Below are 16893 nucleotides of genomic sequence, written 5' to 3' on the forward strand. Positions count from 1 at the left end.
ACAGTGGCGGTTCTACATTTAATTGCACCCCGGGCGAGAACATCTTTGAGCGCCCCCCTCGAAAAAACTAAATTATGTCAACACCAGCTAAGTAGTGTCTTACATTCAATTATTAATCTGCTATGTCATGTTTTTATGACAATAATGACAGGTTAAGATGTATTGGTTAATGTAAAGTTGTCAACAAAGACCTCAAACAAACAATATTTGCATTAAAAATGTCATAATTGAGCAAATGACACTTAATGGCAGTTGTCATAAACATGCATAAAACCTTCATATTCATGACATGTGTGATGTAGCAAATAAATAGCAAAGGTTATGTTCGTCTTAGAAACTAGCTACAGGGAAAATTCTGTTTGCTCATTACGGGACCTTACGTTAACCCAACTGATGGAAATAAATAATAATAACTGAACTTGTAACAGTTTTGTTGCAAAGCACAATATTATGGTGAAATTAGATCTCGTGTTTGTTGACTTAAAACCAAATTTGCTGTATAAGTTCTACCTGCCCTGCGCGGGTCTCGAACCGACATCTGTCCGAATGAGAATCGGGCGCTCTAACGATTAGGCTAAACACCGCAGTGTCTTATCACACAACATGGCAACATGGATACAGTAATCATAACACAGAGAGAACATTATAGTTGCATACCTTTATCTTTTCAGCATACAGGGGCGCCAATTTGCCAATTCCCCACACAATGAATGAATAGATAATAGATAACCGATTTGCGGCGGCCCAGAGTTTATTTTACTGCTCGTGCCGGTGCCGCCCCCACGTGACATGAAAAAATGCCGCCCCGGGCGACTGCCCTGTTCGCCCGTGCCTAAACCGCCACTGTATGTAAATACTGCTCTACAATGATTTTCATTGATGTGAGTGTCTAATGCATAACAGTGACTGTAAAACATGTCTTTGTATGAGAGTGGCATGTTTTGAATTGCGGTGTTTGGGCTACTTTCGGGCTAGTTGTGACAGGCCATTGGGCGATTTTATTTTTTACAGAAACCTGGCAACCCTGGCTGACGCTTTGCTCACGCGATACTGAAGTCTCGCGCCGGTCGGTCTGCGCAGCGCCGCATGAAACACCCTTCTGACTCATGAACGTCCTTGTTGCAAGTAGCCAATCAGAATCCGAGTCTGAAGTCCGCTTGTTGCGTTGCACCAATCGCATGCGTTGAATGTATTTGACAGAATCTTGAGATCCTCGACGACACGGTACGACAGAAACACCACAGTCTCAGATTTCAGAAGTTCTTTGTATAACATTTAAGTCTTGTGTTGTATTTCATGTTGAGTGAATGTCTGACGCCTGAACTTGAATCATTATGAGTGTCGTTTCTGTCAGATCTATAAGAGGGTTTCAGCGTATCTTGCTGTTAAATAACACTATGAGTGTCGTTTCTGTCAGATCTATAAGAGGGTTTCAGCGTATCTTGCTTGTTAAATAACACTATGAGTGTTGTTTCTGTCAGATCTATAAGAGGGTTTCAGCGTATCTTGCTGTTAAATAACACTATGAGTGTCGTTTCTGTCAGATCTATGAGAAGGTTTCAGCGTATCTTGCTGTTAAATAACACTATGAGTGTCGTTTCTGTCAGATCTATGAGAAGGTTTCAGCGTATCTTGCTGTTAAATAACACTATGAGTGTCGTTTCTGTCAGATCTATGAGAAGGTTTCAGCGTATCTTGCTGTTAAATAACACTATGAGTGTCGTTTCTGTCAGATCTATAAGAAGGTTTCAGCGTATCTTGCTGTTAAATAACACTATGAGTGTCGTTTCTGTCAGATCTATGAGAAGGTTTCAGCGTATCTTGCTTGTTAAATAACACTATGAGTGTTGTTTCTGTCAGATCTATAAGAGGGTTTCAGCGTATCTTGCTGTTAAATAACACTATGAGTGTCGTTTCTGTCAGATCTATGAGAAGGTTTCAGCGTATCTTGCTGTTAAATAACACTATGAGTGTTGTTTCTGTCAGATCTATAAGAAGGTTTCAGCGTATCTTGCTGTTAAATAACACTATGAGTGTCGTTTCTGTCAGATCTATGAGAAGGTTTCAGCGTATCTTGCTGTTAAATAACACTATGAGTGTCGTTTCAGTCAGATCTATAAGAGGGTTTCAGCGTATCTTGCTGTTAAATAACACTATGAGTGTCGTTTCTGTCAGATCTATGAGAAGGTTTCAGCGTATCTTGCTGTTAAATAACACTATGAGTGTCGTTTCTGTCAGATCTATAAGAGGGTTTCAGCGTATCTTGCTTGTTAAATAACACTATGAGTGTTGTTTCTGTCAGATCTATAAGAGGGTTTCAGCGTATCTTGCTGTTAAATAACACTATGAGTGTCGTTTCTGTCAGATCTATGAGAAGGTTTCAGCGTATCTTGCTGTTAAATAACACTATGAGTGTCGTTTCTGTCAGATCTATAAGAAGGTTTCAGCGTATCTTGCTGTTAAATAACACTATGAGTGTCGTTTCTGTCAGATCTATGAGAAGGTTTCAGCGTATCTTGCTGTTAAATAACACTATGAGTGTCGTTTCTGTCAGATCTATAAGAAGGTTTCAGCGTATCTTGCTGTTAAATAACACTATGAGTGTCGTTTCTGTCAGATCTATGAGAAGGTTTCAGCGTATCTTGCTTGTTAAATAACACTATGAGTGTTGTTTCTGTCAGATCTATAAGAGGGTTTCAGCGTATCTTGCTGTTAAATAACACTATGAGTGTCGTTTCTGTCAGATCTATGAGAAGGTTTCAGCGTATCTTGCTGTTAAATAACACTATGAGTGTTGTTTCTGTCAGATCTATAAGAAGGTTTCAGCGTATCTTGCTGTTAAATAACACTATGAGTGTCGTTTCTGTCAGATCTATGAGAAGGTTTCAGCGTATCTTGCTGTTAAATAACACTATGAGTGTCGTTTCAGTCAGATCTATAAGAGGGTTTCAGCGTATCTTGCTGTTAAATAACACTATGAGTGTCGTTTCTGTCAGATCTATAAGAGGGTTTCAGCGTATCTTGCTGTTAAATAACACTATGAGTGTCGTTTCAGTCAGATCTATAAGAAGGTTTCAGCGTATCTTGCTGTTAAATAACACTATGAGTGTTGTTTCTGTCAGATCTATAAGAGGGTTTCAGCGTATCTTGCTGTTAAATAACACTATGAGTGTTGTTTCTGTAAGATCTATAAGAGGGTTTCAGCGTATCTTGCTGTTAAATAACACTATGAGTGTTGTTTCTGTCAGATCTATAAGAAGGTTTCAGCGTATCTTGCTGTTAAATAACACTATGAGTGTCGTTTCTGTCAGATCTATAAGAAGGTTTCAGCGTATCTTGCTGTTAAATAACACTATGAGTGTTGTTTCTGTCAGATCTATAAGAAGGTTTCAGCGTATCTTGCTGTTAAATAACACTACGAGTGTCGTTTCTGTCAGATCTATAAGAAGGTTTCAGCGTATCTTGCTGTTAAATAACACTATGAGTGTTGTTTCTGTCAGATCTATAAGAGGGTTTCAGCGTATCTTGCTGTTAAATAACACTCTGAGTGTCGTTTCTGGCAGATCTGCGTTTTAGTAATAAAACGGTACATTTATGTTATAGTTATCTGAAACAAACTGCTTTATAACAACGACAGTATGAATTACTTTTCCCTTTAAAAAGTAAGAGATGTTCTTTTAATTGAATTACAGTTACTTCTGATGTAATTAGACTAATTACTTTGTGTAATATGTGTGTGTTCAATAGTGGAATTGACATAAAAATCTGTCTAATTTTAAAATCTATGATTTAATGTATAATTCTTACATTTGTAATAAACTTTGGTTAGTTACATTTACAGTTAATAATATTACTTTATGTAGTTTTATATGATTTATTTGAATAAATTAAAATAACCGTGTCACATCTATCCTTGAATCACTGAACTAATCAAGATTGATGTAGGATATAGAAAGTCATTAGTAATAATATTTTTGTGTTCATCAGAACAAAGAAATGTATACGGGTTTAAAACAACTTGAGGTTGAGTGAATGATGACAACATTTTCATTTTTGGGTGGAGTATCCTTTTAACATGCCCTAACATTAACATTTCTGGATAGAGTCATTTGTACAGTAATCTGATCACACTATTGAATATGTCATTAGTAGCTAGTAATTAATGAGTAACTTGCCCAACACTGCGAATATGTCATTTGAAGGCTAAGGTAATTTACAACAGCAATACTCATTTGTTTTTGTGTCAAAATTATTGCTGCTCACACAAATAACTTTATTTAGAAACAAACAAACAAACAAACAAAAAAGCTAAAACCATAGTCTGAACAATCATTCTATTGTCATTAATTTGTATTTCAGATGTTCAGTTTGTCACACGTCACTTCTCTGAGATCAAAGCTTGAAGAAACTCTTGTGTCGTATCACCATCTGAATGCATCAGAGTGGAATATGGCAAAGAAATCTGTAAGAATGTCTTTACCCTCTTCATGTGTCTGTCGCTCTTCTGCTTCACTCTGTCTGCCTGACTTTGTTTGCGCAGAAGGATGTGACGGTGTGGAGGAAACGTTCAGATGAATTCAGCGGCTTTCTGTGAGTCTAAATATCCAACTTATCTTGAGAGTCAGACACACCTGAAGCAGCTCATAGACGTCTTCAGGCTTTAAGATACAGGCAGTTGTGTTTTGTGCAGGACAGTGATTCTGCAGGACTGGAGATGATTTCACAGCCCTGGTGTAAAGAATGGAAACTAAACACAGAACCGTATGAGAGATGCAGATTTCTGTTTCTTTGCAGATATAAAGCAGAGGGAACAGTGGCAGACCCCCCGCAGAGAACTGTGGAGTATATTCGCCCCGGTCCATACCGTTTAAACTGGGACAGTCTAATTACTTCCATGGAGATTGTGGAAACACTAGACCAGGTTAATGTACAGTCAGCCACTGTATGAGTGTTCGGCATGTGGTCGAGGGTCTGTATGAAGAAATGCACACGTGAACACGTCATGTTATCTCGTGTAATCTTTAGGAAGGGTTAGCTGCTTTTGAGTTTATAATTCTGTTAATTCAGATTTCTGTGAATCTGCTTCTCATTTGATTTGTCACATATGCTGAGTATGGTCTTATGAATTCTGTCTTATGTTGTTCCAATTGCTTACATTGTTTACCTCAGTTATATCGCATACCTCATCGTCCGCTAAATGACTAAATGTAAATGTCTAGACATTTAGCTCAACATTTAGACATTAATTAAAAAGAACTGAACTTTCCCATAATGCCTTGTGTTTGCAGTGCAGTTGCGTTGTAAAATACACAACCGCAGGGCAATTGTGGAACATCATTTCTCCGAGAGAGTTTGTGGATTTCTCGCACACGACAGACTATGAGAACGGTCTGCTCTCCTGCGGTCAGTCAATTGTTGTGTTCATGATTTAAATCACATTCAAAATCACATGTAAAACTTATCTTAATGCCAACACCTCAGACAATATAATAATGAGATATTCATATTCTTCTGTGCACATAGTTTGATGTGAAGAAATGTCTCACATATATTGTTTTATGCATTTGCCAGAGGCTTTTATCCAAAGCGACTTACACTGCATTATACTTTACATTTGTATCTGTGTATGTGCAATCCCTGGGATCAAACCCATGACCTTTGGTGTCGCTAATGCCATGCTCTTACCCATCTGAAAAAAAGGATAACAGATTTATCAGGATCGAATATGTGGTTTACGAGGACATGAATGTGTAAAATAATGATATGTGTATGACAATGTAAAAAGGGTTTGCAAGGACATGTCCTGTGTCTTCATAAACTAAATCATTTAAAAAGCATTCAAGTTGGTGAAGGGTGAGGGGATAGAATATACAGTATAGTTTGGACTGTATAAATCATTACGGCTATTGAGAGTCTTCATGAACCACATAATATGCTGATTGTTGGTTATTGTCGTTTCAGGTGTAAGCGTTGATCGTGATGAACACAAACAGGGTTCCGTACGAGGGTTCAATCACCCGTGTGGCTGGTTCTGTGTGCCAGTGGAGAATTGCACACACAGTTTATTAACCGGCTACATCCAGACTGACCTGCGGGGAATGTTACCGCAATCTGCGGTGGACACTGCGATGGCCAGTGGTCTGATCAATTTTTACAGCGACCTCAGACAGGCTCTGAAAATGTAATCTCTCTATCAGTTTGCAAATTTACTGGAGGAGAGAGACCTTGCCATGCCATAATTTTGACTCATACGTTGAAAGTACAGTTTTTAGGAGTTGAAAACACAAAACATCATCATTCCAGCACCTATGAAAGATGAGCTCTCGCTACAGATGAACATTGAAAGATGTTTTTTTAATCACCGTTGAATATGAAGCTCACGCTTTGATTAAAGGAGAAGAGTTTGAATGAGAAAAGAAAGTGAAATGTGATAATCTGATGATTATCAGCACAACACTGAGCTAAATCAATACTCATTTGCATCCAATGTGAGTGTATGTTAAATCTTTATAGTTACAGTATTGTTTGTTTATAGTACAGTATAGTTTGTTGATTGTGAGCGCGCATGTCTGTGTACTGAATATACTGTAGCCTACTCTTAAGATTTTAATAAAATGAACAGAATGTTATAAAAAGAAAAATCGTTCCGTGTTGAATTTGTAGACAATATTACAAACCCTAGAAGATTTGTATCAATCTCAAATTGGGTTTAAAATCACTATAAAAGAGATTATTCCGGGCTCGCTCAACGTGATGACGTCGGGTAGAGACTCCGCCCACAGACGCTGCTTGCGCGTGTGAACCTGGAGCTCGAGCGGTCAGTTGTGGATCAGTTCGTCCGAGTTTAGCGGCTTGTCGCCGGTCTGATGTTCTCGGACAATGAGGTTCGCTTCAAGTCTCCATGACAACAAAACCAGCGCTGTGAGTAGCTTTATGAAATAAATAAAACCGCTTTACTGAAAATAAACTGCACGCAGATTTCCTCACAACGTGTTTGTCTTGACATGTGTCGTGTGTTGTTGGTGTTGTTGTGGTTTGTTTTGTCTTTATTTTGCTGTCACGTGTGTGCTCTGGGGTTTGTTTGTTCTTTTTATCGATTTTATTCGTGTTAAATGGGAAGAAAGTCTCGTCTACAGAAAACTCAGCTTTCTGTTTCAGTTTGAATCCGGAGGACTTTTCCCTCATCCGAGTCCCGTTTGTTTGTCTCGCGTAACATCATCTGTTCCACATGTGTGTAATGATCATCGGTCAGCTTTAAAACACTTCAGCTTGTATAGTGGGGTTGTGTGTCAGCTATTACTCTTATTGTTTCTGTAGTTACTTTGGGTGTAAATACTGTGTAATGTGTAAACAAGTTTAGGGTTAGCACCTAGTTATTATGTTTACTGTAATAAGTACACACAGTATGTCAATTGGAAACAGGACTGTAAAATAAAGTGCTACTGATTTAAGTAATTAATGACTTTTTCAGAGTAATTTACCCAACACTGGTGGCCGGCTATATGAGACCAATTGTACCGCACTTGTGCTTTTTGTTGTTCCGATTGCTTGTATTGTTCACATCTGGAAGCACTTTTTTCTTTAATGTTTCCTGTGTTCACACTCTGCTGCGGCACCAAACACACAACAACATGTGACCGTGACACACACACTGGACTGAGATCACATCAGATGGGTTTTTATTAAATCCATCAGACACTGAACTGAGATCAGTTGTGTTGGACGCTCACTTCTGTGAATTTAAGCGTTTGCTGTTATTTTGTTTTATGGTTTGTTTTAGAAGCTCTGCAGAAGAGAATCAATCAATAGTTGAACTATTAAAACAAGAATAAACACTTACTACTGTATAACAAACATCTGTGGTGTTATTTCATCTGAGTACAATAAAGATTAACAGTCACATATCAGATTGGTACATTTAAATTAGATTCAATTGATCATGACAAAAAATCCTGATCGGACGGTGTCTAATTCTAGGGTTTTAGCAGCTTTTATTCAGTTCTAGCGGGATGATCCAATGGTAGTGGTTTGGATGTGGTTCTTGTTTTCTGTGAGCCGCTGTGTGATATCTCTGATGTTTCTGCAGGGTTTTTTCAGCAGATAACTGTGTGTGTGTGTGTGTGCATGAACACTGATAACACAAACTAACACAGAGTGTGTTGTTGTGAGCGGGAGAATGACAAACATGCAATAAATGTGTCTGAATGATGCTTTGAGATGTTCTCCATCTATCCAGCTGCTGTTATATACAGAGTGAAGTGAGTATTATTATTATTATTATCTTTACGCGCTCCGTGACAGTTTTAATCATTTCCCGTTTGTGTGACCACAGAATCCACAGAGTGACCCACAGCGATGTGACCGAAAGAAAAGTGTCTACACGGAAAACCCCACAGTTCAGTATCAATGCAAAACACAAGAACAGCACACAGTTTTATTAATGAATACACAATTGATTAAGTTGTACTTTTTAAAACAATGATGTGTTTTACATGTAGGGTTAGAATAAACTGTAATTTACCTTGAATGAATGTCTAAATGCAAACATGATGCTGTTTATTTCTGTAATGTATTTCTCTTGTCATTCAGTGAAACTCTGAAGGTTTACAAAGGCTTTTAACACCAGTGGACAAAGTCATGTTCCTTTAGAAGCTTTCAGGACTGACTTTTGACATCCCTGGTTTATAACATTTCAGAGTTTTTATATTAATGTTCTTTTGTAGTTTATGAGGTGTTTTTAATATATGGAGAAGTGTTCGTCTGTTCCATTGTGTCATCGGATGAGAGAATATTCTTCATCTGGGTTGTCTGGTGATGTAATGATGTTGGTGTGTGTGTGTGTGTGTGTGTGTCTCTCTCTTCAGGTGAATGGTACCATGGAGACGCCCTCATGGAATGTGAATGGTGATAGGCGTTCAGAGAAAGAGTTGTGTAGCGCAGCCCTGCAGGTTCATCTGCTCTGCTGCAGAGAGAAAGAGTCAAACGTGCTGTCGTACCCACCGGGAGAATACATCACTGAAGAGATCTGCATCACTGCAGCCAAAGAATGCGGTCAGTCTGTGTGTGTGTGTGTGTGTGTGTGTGTGTGTGTGTGAAGAATTTCTCTTTTCGTGAGTTAGCCTCGCAGATCAGTTGTGTGGGACCCCTCCAGTGGTGTGGAGACAGGGGTCGAGCAGGGATGTTGCGAGACGTTATAGAGGATCGAAAGCCAGCGGAGTGAATTATCTGCACGTGCTCCTCCCAAACATTGTTTATTAAACATCTTTAAGTGATGTTTGTCTCTCTCTCCCACATCCCCTAAACATAGCAGAGGCATACAGCCAGACAAAAAACACATGTTTTGTTTTTATTTCTTTGGCTATAATGTTGGTGCAGACTGGTAAACTTCCTGTTTCCACCCTTACCACTTCCTGTTTACAAATGAGTGTGTAGCATTTCTTTTGGCATGAATGTGTGAGCTTTAGGGTTCATGCATCCTTCCATTTACAGTATGTGTTTCAGCAGGGCACAGATTGACTCACTTCCTCTATTCTGTCTTGCCTCTTTAACACACCCATAGCTGTCACCCATTCACTTGTCCCTCCTCATCACACACACACCGTTTTAGAATGTCTCAGTGAGTGTTTGTGTTCACAGGTCAAAGGTCACTCAGGAGATCAGTGATGATTGTCATGCTGTGTATGAATGAGTTCAAAACTGTGTTTGTGTGTCTTTACAGGTATCAGTCCCATGTACTGCAGTCTTTTTGGACTGATGAGAGAATCAGATCGCACATGGCTTCCGCCCAATCACGTTTTTAAGATTGAATCATCCACCAATCAAAAGCTTCTGTTCAGAATCAGGTGCACAGAGTCACAATACACACACACACACACACACACACACACACACACACAGACACACACAGACATCCACTGATTCTCTCTCTCTCTCTCTCTCTTTCTCTCTCTGTGTCTCTCTCTCTGTCTCTATCTAGGTTTTATTTTCCAGGCTGGTATGGCAGCGGTATAAACTGTGCCCGCAGGTGTGGCGTCATGAAGAGTTCTGAGGCACCTGTGTTCGATGACATCACTATGGCTTACCTGTTTGCACAGGTGAGGAGAAATTCACTGACACACAGCTCACTAACCTTTGTGCATTTCAGACAAAACTGACAAATCAGTTTCTGATGTGTGTGTGTGTGTCAGTGGAGATGTGATTTTCTGAGCGGTGCGGTGTGCGTTCCTGTCAGTCTGGAGTTTCAGGAAGAATGTTTGGGATTGGCTGTTTTGGATATCATGCGATTGGCCAAAGAAAAAGGCAAATCACCTGTTGACATCTACAACCACAACAGGTGAGTGCTCATTCCTGACCTTTGACCTGCCTCAGAGAGTTCATCATTCACTTCAGGATCTGACGGACAAAAGTAAGCGTTGATGTTCTTTTGCAGTTATAAGTCGTTCCTTCCCAAGAACATGCGAAGGCACATTGGGAATCAGCACTTTGTGACCCGGAAGCGGATTCGGTTCCGTTTCAGGAAGTTCATTCAGGAGTTCAGCTCGTGTAAAGCCACGGTGAGAGATCTCAAACTGAAGTATGTGGTCAGTCTGGAGACGCTGCAGACGGCCTTCTACACCGAACGCTTTTATGTCCACCAACCGTCCACGGGACACGTCACCATCGTCGTCAGCGGCGACCGCGGCATCCGATGGTCCAGAGGAACAGAAGAGAGAGAGGTTCTGTGGTTTTATTTATCTCTGTGCTTAATGAAGTGCCATGTGAAGGTTTTAGAAAGCGACTCTGTATCAAGTGTTCATGATATCACTGAAGATGAGAGAAGAGTCTGTCTGTCTGTCTGTCTGTCTGTCAGGAGCTGCAGGTGTACTGTGATTTCTCTGACGTCATTGACATCAGTATCAAGCAGGGGACTAAAGACGGATCAGTCGAGGAGCGAATCGTCTCCATTAACAGACAAGATGGACAGATGCTGGTACTGATCTCACACACCGTGTTACAGTAAATGATGTTTCTTGTGTGCTGACAGTAGATTTGCTGTGTGTGTGAGTGACAGGAGTTGGAGTTTCATTCTCTGTCAGAGGCGTTGTCGTTTGTGTCTTTGATTGACGGCTACTACAGACTGACCACAGATGCGCATCATTATCTGTGTAAAGAGGTGGCGGCCCCTCGACTCCTGGAGGCCATACAGACCAACTGTCACGGCCCTGTGGCGTAAGATTGTTTAAGTCACAGCCTCATTCCCAATGTTCCCTTTACTTACAAGTGTTTACACGGTAAATGAGGAGTTTTTGTTTTGTCAGGACGGAGTTTGCCATCGGTCGTCTGCGGCGCTGTGAATATCAGACGGGTGTTTATATCCTCAGATGCAGCCCAAAAGATTACGACCAATACTTTCTGTCATTTGTCATTGAGGCAAGTGTGTTTTGTTCTCATGTGAGGAAGAATATATAACATTCAGAGAAGACTGTGAGTGTTTTACTGACTCGTGTGTGTGTGTGTGTGTGTGTAGTGTGAGGGACAGCAGCTGGTCAAACACTGTCTCATTCATCGCTCTCGTACAGGAGAGTTTGTGCTCAATGGATCTAAATGCAGTTTTGGGAGTCTGGGTGAATTACTGCAGCGATACCAGAAGGAGGCGCTGCGTTCCGACACACACGTCTTCCAGCTGAGCCGCTGTTGTCCACCCCGGAGCAAAGGTGTGACGTCAGCAGAATGTAATCTGTAATGTTTGTGTGTCCGTGAGCTGAGAATATGGGTGTGTGTTTTTGTCTTTAGATAAATCCAACCTGCTGGTGTCCAGAAACAATGAGACATCATCGGAAGTCTGTCTGTCTCCATCTGTGTTTAAACCTGTCAATCAAATGATCTTCCACAAAATCCATAAAGAAGATCTGGAGACTGTAAGTCCAGACACACACACAAACACACTGACGTTAGCACACACGGTCATGTTTCTCTTGTTGTTGTGTACAGAGAGAGAGTTTAGGGCAGGGGACGTTCACTCAGGTGTTTCGGGGCGTCCGGACAGAGCTTGGAGATTACGGTGAGGTCCACAAGATGGAAGTTGTGCTGAAAGTTCTAGAAAAATCTCACGGCAACTACACCGAGGTATTGTGAGAAACCTGATGCCAAGTTGACTGTGTGATCGGTACACAATAATCCTCACCGTCTCTCTCTCTCTCTCTCTCTCTCTCTCTGGCAGTCGTTCTTTGAATCGGCGAGCATGATGAGTCAGTTATCACACAAACACCTGCTGCTGAATTATGGCATCTGCGTGTGCGCAGACGAACGTAAGTAGCAGGCAGCCGTCTGTGCTGTTGGTTGTGTTTGGTGAGATGTAAGTGTGGGTTTGTCTTTCAGACATTATGGTGCAGGAGTTCATGCGCTTCGGCTCGCTGGACACGTACCTGAAGAGAAACCGCAACTCCATCAACATCACCTGGAAGCTGGAGGTGGCCAAGCAGCTGGCCTGGGCGCTGCACCACCTGGTGAGAGACGAACGTGGTCACGCACCATGAACACCGGCTGATGGAATACGCAATCTGACGTCTGATCTTCCTCCACAGGAGGAGAAGAACCTGATCCATGGAAACGTCTGTGCCAGGAACGTTCTGGTGACTCGAGAAGAAGATCGTAAGACCGGAACGCCTCCGTTTATCAAACTGAGCGACCCGGGAATCAGTTTGTCGGTTCAGCCCAAAGAAGGTACGAGGCGTCTGCTGTTGAATGTGCGTGTGTCATGTGTGTGTGATTCTCATGTGTTCTGTGTGTAGTTCTGATCGAGCGGATCCCGTGGGTTCCTCCAGAGTGTGTGAAGAGCAGTCACAGCTTGAGTTTGGCGGCAGATAAATGGAGTTTTGGTGCGACACTGTGGGAGATTTACTGCAGCGGTGAACGTCCGCTTGCCTCGTACGACAGCTTAAAGGTGTGCGGTCGACAAAGCGTCTCTGTGTGTCACTTGTGTCTGTTGTGGTCTGGTGTTGATGGCTGTGTTTATGTCGTGCAGAAGCTGTTGTTTTACGAGGACAAGCATCAGCTTCCTGCTCCTAAATGGACAGAACTGGCGTGTGTTATTAACAGCTGTATGGATTACGAGCCGCTGAAGAGACCATCATTCAGAGCTCTCATCAGAGACCTCAACAGCCTCGTCACACCAGGTGCCGCACACACACACACACACACACACACACACTGAACCACACAACATTACTCTACTGGAGTACAGTGAGACTGTGTGTTTCTCAGACTATGAGCTGCTGGTGGAGAGTGAGACGGTGTCCAGCAGAAAACAAGCGTTGGGTGGTTTTCATGGAGCCTTTGAGAATCAGGAACCAACTCAGTTTGAGGCCAGACACTTGATCTTCCTACAGTTGCTGGGCAAGGTCAACGATCCTCATCACACACACACAGGTATTTCACCTCTAGAGTCAAGTGAATGAATGAATGTGTGTGCTGCAGGGTAACTTTGGCAGCGTGGAGAAGTGCAGGTATGATCCACTGCAGGATAACACAGGTGAGGTGGTGGCAGTAAAGAAGCTGCAGCACAGCACCGCTGAGCACCTGCGAGACTTTGAGAGAGAAATCGAGATCCTGCGATCACTGCAGCATGAGAATATTGTGAGATATAAAGGAGTCTGTTACACTGCAGGTGAGTTCACACTCTCGCTCTCTCTCATTCAAACAGTTTTATTGCCTTGACAAAAGTCTGAGTGAGGAAATATACAAGCATTGATGTCAACTCTCTGTGCCATGTGTGTGTTGTGTTCTTAATCTTTGGTATCTTAATCTTTTCTGGAATGTGATAGTTTTAGTTTAATTGAGGTTCACTGTGTCTCTGTCTGTCTGCAGGTCGTAAGAATTTGCGTCTCATCATGGAATATTTGCCCTTTGGTAGTTTAAGAGATTATCTTTCAAAAAATAAGGAGTGTTTTGACCACACTAAACTCCTTTTATACGCATCCCAGATCTGTAAGGTATCTCTCCAAAATAACACACACACACACAAACATTTGAATAACAATCGAACAAAACTTGATTCATGTGACTGTGTGTGTCCCTCTCTCCTCTCTGTGTGTGTTTAGGGAATGGACTATCTTGCATCAAACCGTTACGTCCACAGAGATTTGGCTACTCGGAACATTCTGGTGGAGAGTGAATATCGAGTAAAGATTGGAGACTTTGGCCTCACTAAAGTTCTTCCTCAGGATAAAGAATATTACACTGTGCGTGAGCCGGGTGAAAGCCCCATATTCTGGTGAGATCTTCAGACCTGAGGTTGTTAGAATCATGAATGTTTCTGCACATCAATCGAAACTTGTTTCTATTATTGAAATGCAACATTTATACATCAATCATAAAAATAGTCAAAGTAAAATTAGATGTTCTTCATCAGCATCACAATGGAAAAGGGCTTCATTTCTGTTAAACGTCAGATATGTTATGATTTTTGACACTTATTTTTGAACATGATCTCTTTCCGTGTGTGTTTGAATGATTGTGTGTTGTGTTGTGCTGAAGGTACGCACCAGAATCTTTGACTGAGAGTAAATTCAGTGTTGCGTCTGATGTCTGGAGCTTTGGAGTCGTTCTGTACGAACTTTTTACCTTCAGTAACAAAACCTGTAGCCCTCCCACTGTAAGTGTCTCTGTTTCTTCATCAGACTCATGTTTTTAATAAGGATGCAAGTCAAAGTGTCAAAATAAATGATGTTGCCATGTTTGGTTTGGTGATTCACGCAGCGTGTTTGTGTTTGTGTGTCAGGTGTTTATGGAGCAGATGGGTGAAGATAAACAGGGTCAGATGATTGTTTATCACCTGATCGACCTGCTCAAGAGAAACTATCGTTTGCCGTCTCCAAAAGGATGCCCAGCTGAGGTAAACTCACTCTCCGGTGAAAGGCTGTTCTTCAGTCAGTCGGGATGTCCCATCACTCTGTCCTGTGTCTCTCTTTCAGATTCACACGTTGATGACAGAATGTTGGGCACCAGAGCCGAGCAGACGTCCCACATTTAAAAATCTCGCTCAGGGAATAAACGCCATCCAGGACAGCAGGAGCAGCTGATGCCCGAGTGAAATTCACACTCCTGATTTCTTCTGAAATGCTGTGGGACGTGGTATTTTCTCTCCCTGTAGGATCTGCAGCAGAATTATGAAACTGAATCTGCAGGTTAACAGCAACTGGCTCTTGAGACGTTTCATAGAGAAGTCTGTATTGTATCGTATCTGTCAAGATGACAAAACTACATAGACTCTTCACACGTGTCACTGCATGCACATATTTACATCTCGAATGATTATATTGACTCTCTTGCATGAGCTTGTGTTCATTTAAAACACGTGTGCAGTATTTTCATGTTTGAAAAGTTATGCTACACAACAGTGTGAACTGCAGAAAAGTCATTTACAAAGTGTGAAAAACCAAAGGAAGTGGCGAGCATGTATTGTGAAGGTGTTAAAGCTCACTGGAGATCTTCCGTCCTGTAGTGTTGATCAGACACAACGCAAACCTGCTCAACACAAACTTTACACTTTACGAATCGCATATTTCTGTTCGGTTCCTGCATTTGTGTTGATGTATCAACTTTGACTGTAAAAAGGTAGAAAAGCTTTCAACAGCAGCACAGTTTGTAAATACTTAAAAAAGGAGTTTGTGTAAAATATGAAATCATATGTTCATCGGGACAAACTTTAACCTAGTGATGAACACAATGCCTTAAAATATTTACATTTTACTTTCAAAAAAATCTAGATCAGTCATCTATTAAACCATTTGTGTTTCGTTGTATATATTTGACTATAAAACCGCTTTGTTACTGCCAAAATGTCACATTTCCAAATGCTGCCGCTGTCCACATTGTTTGTGTTTCTTAAACAGCTGTTTCTATAAAATCATTTCAGTCATTTTACTGATGTTTCATATAAGACTTAATCAGTGTGAAGTAATCAAAGTTTTGTTTTATTTTTACAATGACTTTTGGTTTGATGTATTTTTGCAAGGAGCCTTGATGTGAGACTGAATCAATGAACCATATTCTGATGATAAAGAGTTTATGTTCTTTAGTCTCTCTTGCGTTTTAATTTTGATCGGAACAAACACCACAGTAATGATGCTTTATATAGGAACCCTAACCTGCGAGAAAAGGATCCTGTCACGTTGAGCACAGGGCTTCTGGTATTCTGAGGTTTTTCATGTTCTTGTTTTAAAGTGAAATCAATGCCTCCATCAGAATGTCATTTTGTGACGTCAAACACAAGCTCGACAGCAGAGACTTTGACTGACATGTGAAGCTGCCAATCACAGATCGTTTTGTTTTGCGTCATGTTTACAGCGCGTACTGAATTTTGGACACAATACTCATCACGATTTACAATGAAAGTTACAAATGAAATGACTTGAAGTGTTTCCAGTTGTGTTCTTAATGTGTGAAATATGACTGTAATGATGCTTCTCTCAGTCTTAATCTATATCACTGATCCTTCGCGCTTCAGTTGATTCAAAGTTAAGCGCAACATTGTTCTTTGCGTCTCTGATCTGAAGAGATTTGACCGCTTTACGCCCTAACCACACAATATAAGTTATTCACTTTATAAGTTATTATTGTTACAGTGATTATATGACCAGTGTGAAAAACATATGAAAGCTGCTATAAGACATAAACGCATATTCATGTATTGTTCTACATTAACATTTATTCACGTGTTCTTTGAGTGGAAGAGCTGAAATAAATACAGAGACCGCCGAGACTTCAGCACAGCCGCCCGATGTCGTGTTTCGTGCAGCCCCGAGTGCAGCACAATCCCGCCAGACCGAGCGAGAAATTCCGCTTTGACCGCGAGGAGAAGAGCGTCGCGATGCGCGCGTCTGTCTGTAGCCGCAGCAGGTCTGAGAGTAGCGG

General features: G+C 41.1%; 2 protein-coding genes across 4 annotated transcripts; both read left to right on the top strand.

Moving 5' to 3' along the window:
* The first annotated feature begins 1011 nt into the window (after positions 1-1011).
* stard4 (StAR related lipid transfer domain containing 4) lies at positions 1012-6630 on the top strand. Its single transcript, XM_079485935.1, has 6 exons — positions 1012-1224; positions 4360-4464; positions 4541-4590; positions 4795-4921; positions 5289-5403; positions 5962-6630. The coding sequence occupies exons 2-6, from the start codon at positions 4360-4362 to the stop codon at positions 6183-6185; spliced, it is 621 nt and encodes a 206-aa protein (XP_079342061.1). The 5' UTR covers positions 1012-1224; the 3' UTR covers positions 6186-6630.
* Positions 6631-6750: 120 nt separating this feature from the next.
* Positions 6751-16053, top strand: jak2a (Janus kinase 2a). 3 transcript variants are annotated; one of them, XM_079486103.1, is made up of 26 exons: positions 6751-6921; positions 8087-8258; positions 8333-8395; positions 8865-9051; positions 9719-9842; positions 9977-10094; positions 10188-10333; positions 10430-10715; positions 10850-10969; positions 11051-11208; positions 11298-11409; positions 11507-11693; positions 11773-11897; positions 11971-12105; positions 12200-12287; positions 12358-12485; positions 12564-12702; positions 12771-12922; positions 13004-13154; positions 13243-13379; positions 13456-13645; positions 13846-13970; positions 14079-14251; positions 14515-14632; positions 14759-14872; positions 14952-16053. In XM_079486103.1, the coding sequence occupies exons 4-26, from the start codon at positions 8877-8879 to the stop codon at positions 15057-15059; spliced, it is 3309 nt and encodes a 1102-aa protein (XP_079342229.1). In that variant the 5' UTR covers positions 6751-6921; positions 8087-8258; positions 8333-8395; positions 8865-8876; the 3' UTR covers positions 15060-16053. The 3 variants fall into 3 exon arrangements, with proteins under 3 accessions (XP_079342229.1, XP_079342228.1, XP_079342227.1); XM_079486102.1 differs by having other exon boundaries at positions 8237-8258; XM_079486101.1 differs by lacking the exon at positions 8087-8258.
* The last annotated feature ends 840 nt before the right edge of the window (positions 16054-16893 follow it).

The sequence above is a fragment of the Barbatula barbatula genome, assembly GCF_947034865.1.
Source record: "Barbatula barbatula genome assembly, chromosome: 22".
In the NCBI taxonomy this organism is placed as follows: domain Eukaryota; kingdom Metazoa; phylum Chordata; class Actinopteri; order Cypriniformes; family Nemacheilidae; genus Barbatula; species Barbatula barbatula.

Excerpts from the sequence above, each read along its gene's own strand:
- jak2a (XM_079486102.1), top strand. The coding sequence starts at position 6,902 with ATGACAACAAAACCAGCGCT. Across the intron at positions 12,703-12,770 it reads GTCGGTTCAGCCCAAAGAAG|TTCTGATCGAGCGGATCCCG; the intron begins GTACGAGGCGTC and ends TTCTGTGTGTAG. Across the intron at positions 13,971-14,078 it reads ACGCATCCCAGATCTGTAAG|GGAATGGACTATCTTGCATC; the intron begins GTATCTCTCCAA and ends GTGTGTGTTTAG.
- stard4 (XM_079485935.1), top strand. The coding sequence starts at position 4,360 with ATGTTCAGTTTGTCACACGTCACTTCTCTGAGATCAAAGCTTGAAGAA. Across the intron at positions 4,465-4,540 it reads GGAATATGGCAAAGAAATCT|AAGGATGTGACGGTGTGGAG; the intron begins GTAAGAATGTCT and ends TTGTTTGCGCAG. Across the intron at positions 4,591-4,794 it reads GATGAATTCAGCGGCTTTCT|ATATAAAGCAGAGGGAACAG; the intron begins GTGAGTCTAAAT and ends GTTTCTTTGCAG.